The following is a 12,537-nucleotide window of genomic DNA, read 5'->3' as shown; positions in this document are numbered from 1 at the left end:
ATCTGTGGCCTCTTCTTTGCAGTATTCTCAGCACTGGCAAAATGAATCAAGTTTGGTGCACAAGATGGATCATAAGAGTGGGTAAAAAAATCAAGCTATAACAAAAGTGAATGTGATAAGATTGGCTATGAAGGAAATTCTGAAAATGAGTCCAAAAACGATGAAAAGGCCTAGTGGAATAAACATAATTTCATTAGGGTTCGTCTCTTGAGATGTAGCACTCATTTAAATATATACTTGGGTAGGTTAAAAAACGAAACTTAGTCCAGACGCTTCGTAGCCCCAATTCATGCTATAATAAACTTGCATATTCTTTTTACTGGTCGCATGAGGTCTGTAAGCAGAGGGAAGGACGTCATTATTGTGTTGAGTGTGGGGAGGGACAGTTGACAGGCCAGTTATTTCTGTTCTAAATTGTAGAGATAGATGGCACAAAAGCGTTTATCTATAATTCAAGATATGTTTATCTTACTTAGAAATCTTATCTAGGTCTAGTGTGGGACTCATTAAAGATGTTTACAAAAAGAGACATAATTATGCAGGTGCAGTTGATTTGCACAGTAATCCTGTTTAATGATTAAAATCATCTGTACACCTGTGCCTAAATTGGTGGAAGTGAATCATCTTCAAAATATATTTCAAAGTAGTTATTTCTATTTTAGGTTGTTATCTTTAAATTTTTAAGGGACTTTTTATGAACTATGTTTTTTGAGTAGATAATATAGATTTAGATATTGAAGATAATTGATGTCATGAATACAGGTGGAAAAACCTAAAAAATTCGGCGTGTCGCTGGGCTGATGGTGCACACCTATCATCCCAGCACTGAGGAGGCTGAGGCAGGACTGTGGGTGTGAGGTCAACTTGGGTTACATAGCAAGGTGGAGGCTGGCTTGAACTATATAGTGAAAGAAAATTAAACCCCCCCCCCCACCAACTGGCTTGTAAATTTATGATAGCAACTGTTTTGGTGTTAGACCTTTTCACAAAAATTGACGAAAAGTTTAGTTTTCCATATTTTTTGCTAACAGTACCTGGCTAATCTCTGGATTTTAATTGAATTTCAAAGTACATGTATCTTCCTTATCTGAGATATTTTGCTAAATTATGCAGTGTATCAAGCATACAGATTATTAGCTTCTCCTTTCTCTGCGGAGTCTGTACTTAGACTTAGTACCTCTCACTATGCACTTAGAGCATGGATCACTTCTGTGACCCCAGATGGGCTGGGGACCCCCTGCCCGAGTAAGCAAGCAGTCTTCAGTGGCTACCAGCTGGCAGTCCTCTAGCTCAATTCAATTCAGACACCCCATACCTGGAGATAGTGCTAAATTCTACAGTTTGAGGCCTCAGTCCCTAAGGCTGCTCTTCCGCCCTACTCTAGGGGGCGATCACAAGCCCCAGGTTATTTCACTTGTGCTCTGACTTCATTATCTATGTACTAGGGTTCCCAACACCCTCTCTGAATATGCCAGATTTGCGAGAGCCATTTACAGAACTCAAGGAAACACTTAAGTTTACTTGTTTATTATAAATGATGTTGCAGAAGATACAGATGAAGATGTGTACATCGTTAGGTAGTGGGAGAAGGAGCATGGAGCACCCAGGCCCTCTCTGGGCAGTCACCATGCAGGATCCTCCACGTGTGCAGCTGTCCCAAAGCTCTATGAACCCCGTCCTTTTAGGTTTTTATGGTGGCTTCATATAGGCATGATTGATTACATGTCTGACCATCGGTGATCAATTTAACCTTAAGCCCCTCTTTCCTTCTCAGACATTGGGGAGTGGGGTGCAAAGCCCAACTCACTTATTTCAGTAGCTACCTTCGGGCTACAAAGTGACCAGAGATTCCCAGGAATTTAGGAGTTGTATGCCAGGAGAAAGGAATGAAGACCAAATCCGTATTTTGCATTACACTTGCCCTGTAGCATGTAGTTGCACATATAATGTCATTGGGTAAATTCTAGGGTATCCCCAGTACTGACCTCCCTTGGACTCCGGACTGTAGGTTGCACCTGCTGGTTGGTCTTTTCCAGATAAGTGTTCCTGGACAACACAAATCAGTATTTATAAAACCAGACTTATCTTCCCTCAGTGAACACCTAAAAGCCTTCGCCTAAATACCTTCATCTTTCTATGTCAGTCTGTATCTCTTTCTTGATTTATCTGGTGTCTTTGAGTACTCATTTTTTCTTCCTGAATTATTTGAAAGTAAGTTGTGAATATCAGAACATTTCATCTTACATTTTCAGCATATCTCTCCTAAGAACAAAGACATTCTCCTCTACTTATCACAAATTTCTTTATTCCACTGAGGCAACTTAAAAGCGATACATAATTTTATGTAATATATAGTCTATATTCCAGTTTACTTTACTGTCCCAGTAAAATTTCTTTAAAGGCTTATAAAAATTCTTTTAATGAGGCAGGTTCTCACTGTGTAGTTCAGATTAGCCTCGAGCTCACTGGGTAGCTCAGATGTCCTCAAACTCATGGTGATCCTCCTGCCTCAGCCTTCTGAGTGCTGTGATTACAGTTGTGTGTCACCATGCCTAGCTAGCTGTTTTTTAAATTTATTTTTTCTCTTTGTTTTCTCAGACAGGCTCTCACTATGTAATTTAGGCTGGCCTTGAACTCACTATGTGGCCCAGGCTGGCCTCAAACTCACAGTGATCCTCCTCCTCAGCCTTATCCTGCCTCAGCCTCATGAGTGCTGGGATTATGGTATGCACCACTGTGCTTGTGTGTGTGTGTGTGTGTGTGTGTGTGTGTGTGTGTGTTTTTAAATTTTTGATCCACAATCCCTTGTCACTTAGTGGAGTTAGTGGGTATATCTCGTTGATCTTTTTTGTATTAGAACAGTCACCCTACTTTTTTTCTTGATTTTTTTTTTTTTTCCTTTTAGGCCAGTGGTTTTGTGCAATTTTCTAAAATTTATACTTAGTTCACATGAAGGTTTTTGGCACAATTACAATGTAATTGTTGTTTCCAAATCAGTGCATCATATCAAAAGGTGCAGATGGTCAAGTTGTTCCATTATTGCTGAGGCTGTGTTCCATCACTGGTGTCTTTCATATTTCTCCATTGTGTAGGTATCTTTTCCCATTGTAATTAATAAATAATGGGTGGGACAGTACTTTGAGTGTGTGAGTAGTCTGCTCTCCAGGAATCTATTGCCAAATAGTTTTAGCATTTATTGATGCTTTTGCTGTATCATTTGTTAACATTTGTGATTGTAAAATGGTGATTTTTCTAGCTTATTTATTAGCTGACATTCTTCTGGAAAGAGCTTTTTCTCTGTACCTCCTTCCCTTTCAGGTAACACTATAGACTGATTCCTTTGTTCATTCTGCTAGAGTTCATTATTGCCGTCTTCTTTTGCATGGTTTTATTGACCGATATTTGATTACCGGAAGCCCTTTCAAGCTGGCTTCTGTGCCCTTCTGATGTATCTCCATTAGTTTTTGAGGTGTCCTTGTTTCCTGGTGCCAGATGGTGTTCCCCCTTCACACATTCATGCATTTATAATCATTTTTTAAAGAGTCATTAGGAATTTATTTGGCAGAAATTTCAAAGTACACACTCAAAGAAATAGAGTGTATGCCCTCAAGAGAGAGAGGGGCGCCACAGCCAGGAATGTTTATGTGTTTTTGGTGGTAGAATTTATGAATCTGTAGGAAGTTCTTTCTTGGTTTAGAGGCAAAAGGATGGCTCACCACAGAGGAAAGGCATGAGCCCCACCTTTTTTTGGATAAATGATCTAAGAGGTTTTTGCCAAAAACATTCTTTAAATTCTCCCAGTCTGTTACTTTATTTTAAGAACAGGTTTCTGTCCTTTCTTTACTTTTGTCAACTAAGCTAGTTTATGAGAGGGATTTTGGTGTGATGGCCCTAGGGGAAAAAAAAAAGGATAAACAAACCTAGGGAATACTGATATAGATAATCTTGGGTAACTTTGTGTCCTGGAGTTGTAGTCTTCTTAAAAGTGTAAGTTTTTAGTTATGATTTTTCTTGTCTTTTACTTATCTTTATTTCTTCTATCTTACCTCATTTCCTTCTCTGAGACTTTGATCTATTATTCTTAAGGGGTGCAGAAAGGCGGAAGGTCATTTTCTGTTAACCCCTTCGGCCTGAGGATAGGTGTTGATCCTGCCTAGCTCGGAACCAAAATCTCACTCTGACTGAAAGAGGAGAAAAAGGAAGATAGGCTTTGTTATCTGATGAACTATTACTGGGTCCTGGGGTTCTAGGAACACCTAGAGATTCCTTCTAGGCTCTTCTTGTCCTGAACAAAGGATGAGACAAAACAGGTGAAAAGGTAGCCAGGTTTCATATTTATTAAAAGTAGGAAAAGAAAAGAAACACGCTTTGCATAGTGAGTGCATTTGCTGTGCCCTAATCACCTGCCTCAGAACCACTACGTTTTGGTAGTCCAGAGAAGAGGACAAGAACATTAGCAAGTCACAGACATTATATAACCATGTTGTACAAGCAGAGACCAGAAATTAAAAGCGTATCATTTGCTAGGTATGGTGCTGTATGCCTGTAATCCCAGGATTTGGGAGACTAAGGCAGGAAGATGGCTTCAAGTTTGAGGCCAGCCGGAGTTAATAACCTAAAGACTTGTCTTTTTCATTCTTTTGGCTTACATTTAAAGAAGTAAAGATAAGTCAACTTTTTAGAATTCTTCCATTTAAAATCAGTCCCTAGTTTGTAAAATATAACCTAAAGGTGACATTTTGGGGACAGATATTGAGGTGTCCATATCATTTAAGATATACTGCATGCCTTCAGGATTTTCTGCATGTGCCACATGCCCTGTGGAAAAAGATTGAGAAATTAAAAAAAAAGAAAGAAAAAAAGAAAACAGAATCTCAGGATCAGATTCTCCAAAAGGAAGCTCTCCGTGTTTTTCTAAGATCAGACCTTCCCAGATTGGCAGCCTTCCCTATTTCCCCAGGATTGCAACTGCCTGAGTGGCAGTCTGTCCCATCTTCTGTCCTGATTAGTCTAGGTGTCTGTACCAGTCATGAAGAAATCTGTCTTGGGATCAGACAACATTGGCCTATCATCCCCTTGCTGTCACGACCAGGGCAAGCATCCTTGTCCCTGGCACACACCTACTCAGATCTTTATCTGCAGATCAGAGAGGCAGGCAGGAAAAAGAAGTCATGCACAACAGGTGGACTTTCGTCCAAGAAATCACCCCAAATGTCTTTCTGTCTGGGAACCTGTAATATGTAAAGAACTCAGAGGGTTTAAAAAGTCTGGAGTTGCAACTTAGCAACTATAAATCGCCTACCATTTTTTTTTTTGGTGCCGGGAATCGAACTTGGGTCTTTGTGCTTGCAAGGCAGGCCACCAAACCGCTGAGCTAGATCCCCGGCCTGCCTACCATTTTAGATAGGGAGATAAACTTGAGGCTAAAATGATAAGAAAACCAAAACCAGATAAGGTGGAAGGAGGAAGCAAGCAAGGTGGAGAGGGGAAGGAGGAGAGGGGAGAGAGGGAGAGGGAGGGAGAGGGAGGGAGAGGGCCGGGGACCCCATGGGGCTCCAGAAGAGTATCCTTGGCAGGGCTGGACAGGCATCTCCAGAAACCGCGGAGTTAATGGCAGACTTGCAAAGGGCTGGAACGGAGCCCTTCTTCTGGCCCTTCTGGCCCTTCTGTAGTGGGCTGTGGGCAAAGCCCCGATCGTGTGCATCTTCAAGGTGCAGGCCAGTGCTGGGCCAGTGCTACCCCCCGCCCCCCAGCACAGTCTGGAGCCCCTAGCTGAGCAGAAGGGGAGGGAACTCATCTCACCAGATCACCAAGGTGCTGTCTGTCCCTTCCTTTCAGTACATCAGCGGAAAACTCAAGAGAACACGTGCTTCCCTTTTTCTTTCTAGAGGGGAAGAAGGGGGAACTGAGGGAATTTAAGCCTTTGTCCACCTAGGAGCCTGGGTAAGATTTTTTCCTTCTGCTCTTGGACCAGCACCAGCACAAGAGTGGGAGACACCAAGAGAGCCCCTCTCTTTCCCACCCAGAACTGTAATAATCTCAGAAACTTCCTGAGCTCCCAGCTCCTACTGATCTTGTCCACCCTCCGGCTCCCTGTCTTCCTCTGCTATCATCAGATAAAGGTAAAGGATTTGAGTTTCCTGACAGATGAAAGCCTTAGAAAGGGAGAGGAGAAAGGACAAGGGCAAGATGGAGAGTGGGATTTTTAGGGTTAGAGAGGGGGGAGGAAAAGAAAACCAACTAATGGGCTTCTTGGTTTGAGTCCGTGGACTCCACTGGGTCCTGAGGGTAGAATCAGTTATCACCTGAATGACCGCTAGAGTCTTCTCAGACTAGCAGATGTTCCCAGCCACCCAAAAGGGGAGCTGTGGCCTCATGCTCCTTGATTTAGACAGTGAGAGAGCTGAGGGAAAGGAGAGGGGGGAGGAAAAGAAAACCAACTAATGGGCTTCTTGGTTTGAGTCCGTGGACTCCACTGGGTCCTGAGGGTAGAATCAGTTATCACCTGAATGACCGCTAGAGTCTTCTCAGACTAGCAGATGTTCCCAGCCACCCAAAAGGGGAGCTGTGGCCTCATGCTCCTTGATTTAGACAGTGAGAGAGCTGAGGGAAAGGAAAGAGAGAGAGAGAGAGAGAGAGAGAGAGAGAGAGAGAGAGAGAGAAGGAGGAAGAGGAGGAGAAGGAGGTGGTCGTGGTGAGAAAAAGGACATAAGCTGTGTTTTAGAGGCTAAGTGGCTAAGGGAATTGATGAAGAAAAAAATGAAAAGCCTTTGGCTATATTTACCGAAGTTGAGGTTAGTGATGCCTCTTTACCTCCTGCTACTGGCTGCCTAAGAGAGAAATATCACTGGGCAAGGTCTGAGGAGGCTCCCAAAGTGGAGATGGAAATGTGAAACCTACCCTACCTGTAGAATAAGTATCAGGTTCTCTGACTCCTGTTAGGGAAAAATAATTTTCAGGATGCATCAAGGAGAACCATAAGGGATTCATTGGGCAGAAATTTAAAAGTGTACAATCAAAGAAATGGAGTGGATGTTCTCAAGAAACAGAGGCCACATTTCATCATTTCTTAAAGGAACTGCAGGTCCCATTAGTAAGGAAACTATTTAGGAGCCGGGGTGATGGCCCACTCCTGTAATGCCGGTACTCTGGGAGGCTGAGGCAGGATAATTGAGAGTTTGAATCCAACCTTGTTACTGGGCTTAATTAGTATAGTGACTTAGTGTGATTCAGTCCCTTTAAAAAAAAAAAGGGCTGAGGATTTAGCTCAGTGGTTCTGGTGCCTGCCTCACAAGCACAAGGGCCTGAGTTTGATCACCGGTTCCAAAAAGAAAAAAAAAAAAAAAAAAGGAAGACTGGGGTTGTAGCTCAGTGTGAAGGCTCTGGCTTTAATCCCCAGTACTAGGAGGAAAAAATAGAATATTTGAAATCCAAGATTTGAGTGCTAATTGTTCCCTTGTACTGATCTCCACATTTTTCTTTTCTTTTTGCAACTCTCGGTGGGGATCAAACATGCAGCCTTGCTTGTGTTAGTCAAGCTCCCCACACAGAGCTCTATCGGTGACCTACTTCATGTACTTTTGATTCTGTCTGTGGCGTGCCTCTACATATTTTAGTAAACCAAACTGTGTCTTTCCTAAAATTTTCATATATTTTACATCGCTGGTCCCGAAAATGTCTAAGACCAGAAAACCTTGCCTTTAATCTTAGCTCCACCGTATCTTCCTACAATTATTTTATCCTCTAAAGCCTGCATAATTACTAGCTCTTCTGATAAGCCTTTTCCAATTCTCTGGCTGTCCAGTTTTACTACAAGTGCCCCTGAAATGAGCATAAGCCATCTTTAATTTGTCTTTTTAGAGCACTTTGCCTGAGTTTCTATTTTTATCATGTTTTGCGTGCTCCATTGAAATGTACCCTTTGATTGTAAGAACCATACTCTAGTTATTTTTATGTCTTCCTTAGTACCTACTTTAATTTTCTGATAGACTATGTTCTAAATATTTGGATTCAGAGGGGCAAACTGGGATAGGCCTTCAGTCCAGCCCAGGTAGGGAGTTGGTGGAAATTAAAATTTTTTTTTTTAAATTTGAGATGACCTTTCACTGTGTTTCCAGGCTGGTCTTTAATTCCTGGGCTTAGGTGATCCTTGCTCCTCAGCTTGCCCAGAAGTTGGGACAGTAGGCACATACCCTGGGCCCGATTGTTGGTGGAACTTCTCATGCCATGTGTCACTTTGCTCCAGGTTTAGGATTTCTACAAATGTGTGGAGTTTTAAGGTTTCAGTGACATCTTGTCTCCCCCTTCATTTCAATTAATGATGCTTCATGTTCCTGTTCTCTATCCCCATCATCCTCTTCAATATTTGGGAGGCCTCTCTGTTTAGATTTCGCATTCTATTGGATTCCTTTCAAGCTTTTCTTAAAACCAACCATTTTTATTTATCTATTTTGTTGTTTTGGTACTGGGGATCAAACTCGGGTCCTTGTGCTTGCAAGGCAGGCGGTGGAACCACTGAGCTAAATCCCCAGCCCCAAACCAACCATTTTATTGAAACTTTTCAGATGAATTCCCATGGCTCATTGATGATGGTTGTTCTAGAACCACCTTGTCTACATCAGAGTTCAGCTGGGCGTGGCCATGCACAGCTGAAATCTCAGCTCTCTGGGAGGTTGAGTCAAACTCTTGAGTCAGTAATTTAGCATGACCCTGCCTCAAAATAAAAATTAAAAAAAGGGCTGGGAGTGCTACGGTCCTGGGTTCAATCCCCAGTACTTTACCCTCTTCCCCCCAAAAATAAGAGTTAGGCAGACCTATTTCGGGACAGAATTAGACTAGAACTGTTTTGGAGATGATGGGCTATATGGTTTCTGTCCCAGTTACTCAGCTCTGTTATGGGGTGCAAAAGCAGCAGTAGCTACACAGAAATGGACAGGTATGTGGCTGTGTCCTAGTAAAAAACTTATGGACATTCAATTGGAATGTGTTCTTTTGTCACTAATATTCTTTTAATTTTTTAAAAGTCATTTAAGTTTGTAGAAACTGTTTTTAGTCCATGAGCTATATAAACACAGGCTTCTGGTTGAATTTGGTCTCTGGGTCATAATTTGTCGACTCCTGGTTTAAATCATGTCTGTGCCAAGCTTCTAATGTTGAGCTGGGCCAATTCTGATATGACTTTGAATTGTGTAACAGCAAATAATGGCTTTCCTAAGATTATGTCCTTGAGAGTTTTTAAAAGTAGAACATTTGAGTCTGAAAGAAGAGAAACATGGTAGAATTTCAGGTTGGAATTTGAAACAAAATGTATTAGTGTTGAACAGTCTTGGGTCTTGTTTAAGAAGTTAGTGACTAGAACTGGATGTGGTGACAGTGGGTGTGGGTAGTAGTTCCAGTTACTCAAGAGAATTGAAGCAGGAGAATTTCTTGAGCCCAGGAGTTTGGGGTCAGCCTGGGCAACACAGTCAGACATCTTAAAAACACACAAAAAAATTAGTTACTATAACATATGAAGACCTTGTATAGCTTATGTACTATATACAATAAATTAAAATGATTATTTATTTGTACCATCACTTAAGTGAACTTTGAAGTTGCTCTCCCATTGCTTCTCAGCCTTTTGGCTAAGATCAAATGTGAAGTTGCTGTCCCATTTACTCAGCTCTGATAGCCACTTTAAAGAATAAGATCATCAGGTGTGGTAGTGCATACCTGTAATCCCAGCACTTGGGAGGCCGAGGCAGGAGGATCACCTAAGTTCAAGGCCAGCCTGGATTACATAGTGAGTTCAAGGCCAGCCTGAGTTACATAGCAAGACTCTGTCTCTAAACAAAACAAAACATGCCTGGAATCCCAGCACTCTGGGAGGCTGAAGAGGACAGCAAGTTTCAGCCCAGCCTGGGCAACTTAGTGACTTAGTGACATTCTGTCTCCAAAAAAAGAAAGAAAGAAAAAAAAAAGTTGGTGTTGGGGCTGTAGTTCAGTTTGAAAGCTTTAGGTTCAATCCCCTGTATTCAAAATACAAAGTAAGATCTAATTTTCAGACTTAAAGAATATTGGAGACTAAAGAATAGATATGAATTATACTGACATTTGTACTTCATTGATATTGATATCAGATATTTTTGTCTCAGTTGAGTAACATTAAATCTCTTGAGTGTATACAATATATAGCAATACTTGATTATAGTGTCTTCCATTCTAGAAGTTACTAAACAATACAATACAATGCATTGTCATTAAAATATATTGCACATAGATACTAATTCATGAGTGAATATATGGAACAATTTTCATGGCAAGTTAAGTGAAAGAAAGGCAACAAAACTGCATTTTTCCATTTGAAAGGAAAAAATAGTATAAATAAAATAAGTTTAGAGGGATATATACAAAAGCATTAATTGGTGATGGATTTATGGACTGTAAACATATTATATGTCTTTTTTTTTTCCAGTAGTGGGGATTGAACCTAGTGACTTGCGCATACTTGGCAAGCATTGTACCACTGAGCTACACCCCTAATCATTATATATATATGTATTTGTTGTTTTATTATTTTATACTGAATTTTTTTTTTTACGTTACTGGGGCTCGAACTCAGGACCTTGTGCTTGAAAGGCAGGCATGGTGCCACTGAGCTAAATCCCCAGCTCTTTTTATGCTGAAATTTTAGTGCTATAGTCCAACAAATTATTTTTCACTTGAAAATTTTCAGCTGCTTCTCTAGAATTCATGTCATTTGAGTTAGTAAATTATGTTTTAACAAAGTCAAGTAATATTTGATTAGAGTGCTTTTTTAATGTTGAAAGTCCTTTAAGCTTTTCTCATTTGCAATTGTTTTTCAGGGTGATGATGACGCTTACATGTGTATCCGTGAGGACCAGACTGTACATATCCAGCCTTCCCATTTGACAGGACGAAGTCACCCTGTGATGGACTCCAGTGTGAGTGTGAACATCTGAGACCCTCTCCCTCCTGGCCACCATCCTCTCTGTAGCTGTCCTCTGCTATGTGGCTGTCGGGGCACAGCCACACAACAGCCTTCGACCCCTTCAGTGAGCAGCCTTGTCTGGGCAGGGGCCGGGCAGCAGGATTCCTCTCATAATGATCCGAGTAACTTTTCTACACTTTAGAAAGCACAAGACAAGTTTCTTTTATATGAAGAGATGAAGTCTTGCTATGGCATTTAAATCCTTGTTGCACCTGATTAAAAAAAAAAAAAATTCTAGTTTTGTTATCGTGGTCAGAGCATTGGCCCCCTTCCAAGAGCTTACTCTTGTATTTCAGAAGAAGCTTATGTTGGTGACAGAAGGACTTCTTGACTAACGAGAAGGAGGAACATGTATGTTCCCTTGGGAAGTTGTCTTAAGTGCCCTTTGTTGGCAGCTGTGCCAAATGTAGGCCATTTCTGGTAGAGAAATGTCTTTTTCACAGGGCAATTGACAAACAAATGAGCTCTGAAGGAACAATAGCTATTACTTAATGACATAGTAAATGCTATCTGCCTGAGGAGGCATCACTCAATGATGTAACTGTGCATAGCCTTCGTACAGGGCAACTCTCAGCTGGCTTGGAAACTCTCCCCAGATGCATGTTGCATTTTGGCCCCTAAGGTCCTACTGGGTAATCGTTTCTTCAGTGCTTTTCATTGTGAACTAGTGGCCAGATGGAATTAATACATCTGCTGAAGTTTCTAACCTGGGAGCTGTAGGGCTTGGCTCAAAGTAAAAATAACATTTTTGCCAAGTGGGAGAAAGATGAATAAATGGGGGAAAATGATTCTTGTACTTTTTACAGAGGAAGTGAAAAACAATGATATTACAGACAAAACATGCACATCCTGTCGTAGAGAAAGGAAATTGAACAGGCCAGGATTTTGATTCTGTCTTATTTTTAGCAAATTTTTGGAAAGTGCTAAGACTCATTGTGTGTGTTTTTTAGGGTTCTCTTGAGGATATGGCTTGGAGGTTGGTGGATGGTATTATACAGTGTTCTTTCAGAAGAAATATTACTCTTCCTGGAGTTAAGAATAGATTTGATCTAAACACAAGCTACTACATATTTCTAGCAGATGGTGTAGCTTCTGATGGTAAGTATATTGATAAAATGTTTTCTTCCTCTCCCTTTTTTCTCTATTTTACAGAGACTTACAATTGCTCGTTTTTAAGGTACATATTTATGGGTAAAGAGTTATAATCCTTTTCTGTTTTGTCTGAAAATTTGACTTTTAGTTAACCTGCTAACTTTGTTTCTCTGAGAATTCCATAAAGTATCAACTAGATGACAAGGCAACATTGTTTTGATCAGAATGGTAAAATGCATTTGGATGAGAAGAACTTTACCCTGAAAGAAGCCATATCTTTGGGTTTTCCTGAGTGTACTGACATAGGCGTATCTATTGCAAGGATCCTAAAAATAGTGCCTTTGTGGTTGTTGCAAGAAATACTGGCTCTTTGGGGGAAACCTGCCTGATATGAATTTCATCTTGTTGGTTAGCTGTCTCTGTCTCAAAAAACCAAAAAAAAAAAAAAAAAAAAA

The 12,537-nt window shown here is 40.9% G+C and overlaps 1 protein-coding gene across 8 annotated transcripts in view; it reads left to right on the top strand.

Moving 5' to 3' along the window:
• Positions 1-12,537, top strand: part of Frrs1 (ferric chelate reductase 1) — a 55,224-nt gene that overhangs the window by 20,737 nt on the left and 21,950 nt on the right. For all 8 annotated transcript variants that reach the window (XM_010639051.3, XM_010639052.3, XM_010639053.3 and 5 more), the window contains 2 exons: positions 10,845-10,943; positions 11,941-12,088. In XM_010639051.3, the coding sequence (XP_010637353.1) occupies positions 10,845-10,943; positions 11,941-12,088 (247 nt within the window). The remainder of the gene's footprint in view (positions 1-10,844; positions 10,944-11,940; positions 12,089-12,537) is intronic.

This window comes from Fukomys damarensis, unplaced genomic scaffold (genome assembly GCF_012274545.1).
Source record: "Fukomys damarensis isolate Sample0158 unplaced genomic scaffold, DMR_v1.0_HiC HiC_scaffold_33, whole genome shotgun sequence".
Classification (NCBI taxonomy): Eukaryota; Metazoa; Chordata; class Mammalia; order Rodentia; family Bathyergidae; genus Fukomys; species Fukomys damarensis.
The sequence above is the reverse complement of the archived record's forward strand: the minus strand, read 5'-3'. Positions and strand labels throughout refer to the sequence as shown.